This window comes from Eucalyptus grandis, chromosome 3 (genome assembly GCF_016545825.1).
Source record: "Eucalyptus grandis isolate ANBG69807.140 chromosome 3, ASM1654582v1, whole genome shotgun sequence".
NCBI classification, from domain to species: domain Eukaryota; kingdom Viridiplantae; phylum Streptophyta; class Magnoliopsida; order Myrtales; family Myrtaceae; genus Eucalyptus; species Eucalyptus grandis.
In genome coordinates, this window is record NC_052614.1 from 50324693 (window position 1) to 50332503 (window position 7811).

Here is a 7811-nt window from a genome sequence, read left to right on the forward strand (position 1 = left end):
CGTGTCCGAGAATGTGAGGATCTAATGGGCAAAATCCCAGATGCAATTGGTAGACTATCCCGCTTGAGGATCTTGCACTTCTCTGGTACTCGTATTTTGGGTTTGCTTTCCACGATCACTCATCTCTCTTGCCTCGAAGAGTTACGTGTCCAGGATTGTTGGGATCTTACGGCTAAAATCCCAGATGCAATTGGGGGACTATCTCACTTGAAGATCTTGAACTTCTTTGGTACTCGTATTTCTGGTTTGCCTGCCACGATCACTCATCTCTCTCACCTAGAAGAGTTACGTGTCCGGGATTGTGGGGATCTTACGGGTAAAATCCCATATGCAATTGGCAAACTATCTCGCTTGAGGATCTTGGACTTCTCTGGTACTCGTATTTCTGGTTTGCCAGCCACGATCACTCATCTCTCTCGCCTAGAAGAGTTACGTGTGGGGGATTGTGAGGATCTTACTGGTAAAATCCTAGATGCAATTGGCAGACTATCCCATTTGAGGATCTTGGACTTCTCTGGTACTCGTATTTCTGGTTTGCCTGCCACGATCACTCATCTCTCTCACCTAGAAGAGTTACGTGTCCGGGATTGTGGGGATCTTACGGGTAAAATCCCATATGCAATCAGCAAACTATCTCACCTGAGGATCTTGGACTTCTCTGGTACTCGTATTTTTAGTTTGCTTGCTGGGATCATTTATCTCCATCACCTAGAAGAGTTACGTGTGGGGGATTGTGAGGATCTTACGGGTGAAATCCCAGATGCAATTGGGGGACTATCCCACTTGAGGATCTTGGACATCTCCGGTACTCGTATTTTCGATTTGTCTACCATGATCACTCATCTCTCTTACTTAGAAGAGTTACGTGTCCGGGATTGTGGGGATCTTACGGGAAAAATCCCAAATGCAATCAGCAAACTATCTCGCTTGAGGATCTTGGACTTCTCTGGTACTCATATTTTTGGTTTACTTGCCACGATCACTCATCTCTCTCACCTAGAAGAGTTACGTGTGGGGGATTGTGAGGATCTTCCGGCTAAAATCCCAGATGCAATTGATAAACTATCCTGCTTGAGGATCTTGAACTTCTATGGTACTCGTATTTCTGGATTGCCTGCCACGATCACTCATCTCTCTCACCTAGAAGAGTTACGTGTCCGGGATTGTGGGGATCTTACAGGTAAAATCCCATATGCAATCGGTAGACTATCTCACTTGAGGATCTTGGACTTCTCTGGTACTCGTATTTCTAGTTTGCCTGCCACAATCACTCATCTCTCTCACCTAGAAGAGTTACGTGTGGGGGATTGTGAGGATCTTACGGGTAAAATCCCATATGCAATTGGCAGACTATCCCACTTGAGGATCTTGGACTTCTCTGGTACTTGTATTTTTAGTTTGCTTGCTACAATCGCTCATCTCTCTCACCTAGAAGAGTTACGTGTCCGAGAATGTGAGGATCTAACGGGCAAAATCCCAGATGCAATTGGCAGACTATCCCACTTGAGGATCTTGCACTTCTCTGGTACTCGTATTTTGGGTTTGCTTGCCACGATCACTCATTTCTCTTGCCTAGAAGAGTTACATGTCCAGAATTGTTGGGATCTTACGGCTAAAATTCCATATGCAATTGGGGAACTATCTCGCTTGAAGATCTTGAACTTCTCTGGTACTCGTATTTCTGGTTTGCCTGCCACAATCACTCATCTCTCTCACCTAGAAGAGTTACATGTCCGGGATTGTGGGGATCTTACGGGTAAAATCCCAGATGCAATCGGCAGACTATCTCGCTTGAGGATCTTGGACTTCTTTGGTACTCGTATTTCTGGTTTGCTTGCCACGATCACTCATCTCTCTCGCCTAGAAGAGTTACGTGTGGGGGATTGTGAGGATCTTATGGGTAAAATCCCATGTGCAATTGGTAGACTATCCCGCTTGAGGATCTTGAACTTCTCTGGTACTTGTATTTCCGGTTTGCCTGCCACGATCACTAATCTCTCTCACCTAGAAGAGTTACGTGTCAGGGATTGTGGGGATCTTACGGGTAAATTCCCATATGCAATCGGTAAACTATCTCGCTTGAGGATCTTGGACTTCTCTGGTACTCGTATTTTTAGTTTGCTTGTCGGGATCATTTATCTCCATCACCTAGAAGAGTTACGTGTGGGGGATTGTGAGGATCTTACGGGTGAAATCACAAATGCAATTGGGGGACTATCTCGCTTGAGGATCTTGGACATCTCTGGTACTCGTATTTCTGATTTGCCTGCCATGATCACTCATCTCTCTCACTTAGAAGAGTTACGTGTCCGGGATTGTGGGGATCTTACGGGTAAAATCTCAAATGCAATCGGCAGACTATCTCGCTTGAGGATCTTGGACTTCTCTGGTACTCGTATTTCTGGTTTACCTGCCACGATCACTCATCTCTCTCACCTAGAAGAGTTACGTGTGGGGGATTGTGAGGATCTTACAGCTAAAATCCCACATGCAATTGATAGACTATCCCGCTTGAGGATCTTGAACTTCTCTGGTACTCGTATTTCTGGTTTGCCTGCCACGATCACTCATCTCTCTCACCTAGAAGAGTTACGTGTCCGGGATTGTGGGGATCTTACGGGTAAAATCCCAGATGCAATCGGCAGACTATCTCGCTTGAGGATCTTGGACTTCTCTAGTACTCGTATTTCTGGTTTGCCTGCCACGATCACTCATCTCTCTCGCCTAGAAGAGTTACGTGTGGGGGATTGTGAGGATCTTACAGGTAAAATCCCAGATGCAATTAGCAGACTATCCCACTTGAGGATCTTGGACTTCTCTGGTACTCGTATTTCTAGTTTGCTTGCCACGATCACTCATCTCTCTCACCTAGAAGAGTTACGTGTCCGGGATTGTGGGGATCTTATGGGTAAAATCCCAGATGCAATTGGGGGACTATCTCGCTTGAGGATCTTGGACTTCTCTAGTACTTGTATTTCTGGTTTGCCTGCAACGATCACTCATCTCTCTCACCTAGAAGAGTTACGTGTAGGGGATTGTGAGGATCTTACGGGTGAAATCCCATATGCAATTGGGGGACTATCCCGCTTGAGAATCTTGGACTTCTCTGGTACTCGTATTTTTAGTTTGCCTTCCACAATCACTCATCTCTCTCACCTAGAAGAGTTACGTGTCCGAGAATGTGAGGATCTAATGGGCAAAATCCCAGATGCAATTGGCAGACTATCCCGCTTGAGGATCTTGCACTTCTCCGGTACCCATATTTTTAGTTTGCATGCCATAATCACTCATCTCTCTTACCTCGAAGAGTTATGTGTCCGAGAATGTGAGGATCTAACAGGCAAAATCCCAGATACAATTGGCAGACTATCCCGCTTGAGGATCTTGCACTTCTCTGGTACTTGTATTTCTAGTTTGCCTTTCACAATCATTCATCTCTCTCACCTAGAAGAGTTACGTGTCCGGGATTGTGGGAATGTTACGGCTAAAATCTTAAATGCAATATGGGGACTATCTCGCTTGAGGATCTTGGACTTCTCTGGTACTCGTATTTTTGGTTTGCCTGCCACAATCACTCATCTCTCTCACCTAGAAGAGTTACGTGTCCGGGATTGTGGGGATCTTACGGGTAAAATCCCAGGTATGATTGGCAAACTATCCCGCTTGAGGATCTTGGACTTCTCTAGTACTCGTATTTCTGGTTTGCTTGCCATGATCGCTCATCTCTCTCGCCTAGAAGAGTTACGTGTGGGGGATTGTGAGGATCTTACGGGTAAAATCCCAGATGCAATTGGCAGACTATCCCGCTTGAGGATCTTGGACTTCTCTGGTACTCGTATTTCTGATTTGCCTGCCACGATCACTTATCTCTCTCATCTAGAAGAGTTACGTGTCCGGGATTGTGGGGATCTTACGGGTAACATCCTAGATGCAATTGGGGGATTATCCCGCTTGAGGATCTTGGACTTCTCTGGTACTCGTATTTCTAGTTTGCCTGCCACGGTCACTCATCTCTCTCACCTAGAAGAGTTACGTGTTCGGAATTGTGGTGATCTTACGGGTAAAATCCCAGATGCAATTGGAGGACTATCTCGCTTGAGGATCTTGGACTTCTTTGGTACTCGTATTTCTGGTTTGCCTGCCACGATCGCTCATCTCTCTCACCTAGAAGAGTTACATGTGGGGGATTGTGAGGATCTTACGAGTAAAGTTTCAAATGGAATCGGCAGGCTATCCCGTTTGAGGATCTTGGACTTCTCTGGTACTCGTATTTCTGATTTGCCTGCCACAATCACTCATCTCTCTCATCACCTAGAAGAGCTACATGTCCAGGATTGTTAGGATCTCACAGGTAAAATCCTAGATGCAATTGGCAAACTATCCCACTTGAGGATCTTGGATTTCTTTGGTACTCGTATTTCTAGTTTGCCTGCCACAATCACTCATCTCTCTCACCTAACGAAAAGTTAGATTAATGGTGGGAAATAATGAGGCCAGATGAATTGAATTGATATTTATGCAAAACGTTGAGAACTTATTTGGCCAAAAACAAAAAAAGTTTAGAACTGAATTGATATTATTATAATTGATTTATGATTTTTCTTTTTATATAATTTCCTCAAACAAAGTCCCCAGCAATAAATTTGTAAAGCCGACAACAAGTCATGCCTCTACCACTTCCAATGTGTAGTTTGATCCGTGTGAAAGCTAGATAAAAAAATTCTTATAAAAGGTATGAGTGACCTCCAACGAAGCTTGTTAAGGAATTGCTACTTGCGATGATTATGATTGGGTGATGCTCGGCGTACTGGTATATATGTGTGTATTTCCTCTCGAATATTGCTAATCCTAAGGCATCATGATGATACTTGTTCAGGACTCTAATTTCTCGTTGTTTTCGCTATTTACGTTGGTTTGAAACAGTTTCATTTTCTTTAAATTTAAACTCAAGCTAGCCGTTGACCACATTAGGTCCAAGTCAAGGGTTACAAGCTTGAATTTGTCTACAACTAGTTACTTACCTCGCAAACCGATAATTTAGATGTTAAAATTAAGGCTTACCTTATATTCTTATCATTTCGTTCTCGTACAAACCTGTAGTGCACTTCTCGGCTGTTCCTTAACATTGCTGCCACTTGCCCAGATCTTATTCCTTTGAAAACCTACCATGTTCTGACTGTTTTGTGTGCACTGCTGGACTTCTTCGACTTTTCTTCTGTGGGTATTGTCTTCAGCCCTGCACTCCACTTAGCAATTAATACGAAAGGATCGAATCTTATTGGAATTCTTCCAACCTGGGTCGGGAAGTGGTGAGTGATGTGAGGCGATGAAGCTATAGGGAGAGAGAGTTCACGGATGTTTCCTCTTGCAGACGTGCAAGCACTGTAGGAAATTACTGAACTTGCGAATCTGCGGGAATGATTTGGAAGATCCAAAACCAAAAATAGTGGTATTTGCTAGCAACAACATAATGGAGGCTCATCGAAAACTTACAGCAGCTTGCCAAACAAAGGCTAAGAGAAAAAAGAGAAGGATGACAGCGCTATCCCACTGATTGATTGAGCCGTATGACAATAAAAGTCTTTTCTTTAGTGAGTGACTTGGCTGTCAATTGCCACATATGAAATTGAGCACAATTTTGCAAAGAAATAGCCCACTTCTTTCTCGAGAAGAGATGGGAAATACGTCCCTCGGGACCAACAAGGGGTAGTACAGGAATATTCACCTGTTGTCCATCGACTACGCCTTTCGACTTGGGGACCGTCGAATCGAGTGCTCATTGCTTCGCCCAGGAGTATTGGATGAATCCGAGTCAATTCCTTAATAACCTCGCCTTACCCAAGGGGCTGATTTTGCGTCTGGATTGACCGCACAAGATTGGCCGGGACTGTGAACTCGCTTAGGTGCTGAGATGGCCTATGGAGAGCTTTGCCCATACCAGCGCGCTGGGGCCTTGTCGGAGCTAGAACGTTGCGAAGAGGCTCACTGGTGTTGCTTGGAACTCACCGGACAGAGGAGACAAGGCTGGGAACAAAGGTAGAGACAGATTGGAGATCGCCAGAAGGCAGAAGCTGTTGGAAATATGGCTTCGAAATTGGGTAGAACAATGAAATCAGATCGAGTAAAACAACTCAGACTTTGAGGCGTGATATCACTTTCTTTAAGAATTTATTTGCCTCACAACGTTGCTAATGGTCACCGGCAAAAATCCTCCAGGATACAACAAAGTCTCGGATGAGAATACTAGATAGCAATTCAAGTATTTCTCCAAGGTCTTTTTAAGAAACAATCGAAAAATTGGCTACTGGTTTTTCAGAAAGAAGACTCAAAAAATGACCACTCATTCTTTCCGAAAAATGACAAGTATATATATGAAAACAGTCTTGCAACTCTTCTTGAAAATTACGAACAAACACGTCTTTAGAAAATTGTTCGGATAAACAAATGCGACTCTTCGGAAGAAATCGAAAACGAACAATTGCAACCCTTCGGGAAAAGTTAAAACCGAATAAGTAATTTTCCAAAGGTTGTCTTGAAAAAACACAAACAAAATTCGGAATAAGTACAAATTTTTTAAATAGAATTTCGAATTTTCATTTTATATATTTTATTTCTGAAATTCTCAAAATAATAGACAACCTTTGAATTTACTAAAAAAAAAATTAATAACAAAGAAATAAAAATTAGAATAAATAACAAATGGATTAGTGTTAATTAAACCGCGGGCGCGCAGGCATGCAAAGTGCGCCAAAATCGCGCACCCGCACGCAGATATGGTGGGGTCTAGCCCCATCCAATCATTCTTTAAGTACATAAAGAAAAACCTGCACTTTTAAATTAGCCCACTCCCTCCCACTTTTCTTATGTGGGACAAAGAAAACACTCTGTTTGTTTTAATAAACAAACCTCCAACAGAAGCAGCTCATGAAAGAGATTTTGTATTAAAGTCTCCCTGGTTGGGATGGTCATTGATGACTTCTGCACTTTTATCACTAAGACAATCGGTCTGGAGCAAAATCATTGTCCATGAGCATACGGTGTGGGAAGACTTAAAGGTGGTCGTGAGGTATGCAAAGAAAAGACATCTGGTTGGGGAATTGAGCAGCTTTTGATAGAAAGAGGTTACGCCTATTCCTATGGCATAGTACATGATTTCTATTTTCCACATTGACTCAATGCCCTAATTAACCATTTCCAGCTACCATATGCTGCACTTTTTTTTCCTTCCTTCTTAGTTCATCTGCTTCTTGTTTTTGGCATATCAAACTTCTGACGCCAAACCTGGTCTCTGTAATGATTTTGCCCTGGATATTACAATCAACAAAGATAAATTGTTTAGCTACAAATCTGGGCAGAAGACTCTTGTGAACCAGTTTTCCTATGTATCTTTTCATTTTTGAGTGAATTTAATATGTGACTTTTTAGTGGAGTTCTTTGGCAACATATTGGAATGAATCAATGAGAATGCAAGTTCAAAACTTTATGATACCTAAAGTGTTGTCATAATCGAAGGTAATAACAGAGAGGCAGTTTTCGTTGATCATGCTTTTAACTTGCTTGCGTCCAACCACATTTCGGTCATTCAGATGTGGTACAGACGGCCACAAGGGTTAGCGGAGTTTCTTGTGCAAGAGAATGATGTCTAAACTGAAGCTGAAAATATCTTCCAGGTGACTAACTGAAATTCTTCTTGAGATTCCAATGTGTAACTTAGATAATTCCTGGTTTTGAAATACAAAGTTTCAGTTGAAATTTCTGGAGAAATTAGAGATTTGAGGTCCTTTGACTTCTCACACTTGAGAAAAGGTAAA

At 42.7% G+C, this 7811-nt stretch overlaps 1 protein-coding gene across 1 annotated transcript; it reads left to right on the forward strand.

Annotated features, from left to right (window-relative positions):
- Nucleotides 1-24: 24 nt before the first annotated feature.
- Nucleotides 25-4341, forward strand: LOC120291933 (LRR receptor-like serine/threonine-protein kinase GSO1). Its single transcript, XM_039309745.1, has one exon. It carries the CDS (start codon nt 25-27, stop codon nt 4339-4341), a length of 4317 nt encoding a protein of 1438 aa, XP_039165679.1.
- Nucleotides 4342-7811: the final 3470 nt, after the last annotated feature.

Bases quoted from the DNA above. Each gene is read 5' to 3' on its own strand.
- LOC120291933 (XM_039309745.1), top strand. From the start codon at position 25: ATGGGCAAAATCCCAGATGCAATTGGTAGACTATCCCGCTTGAGGATC.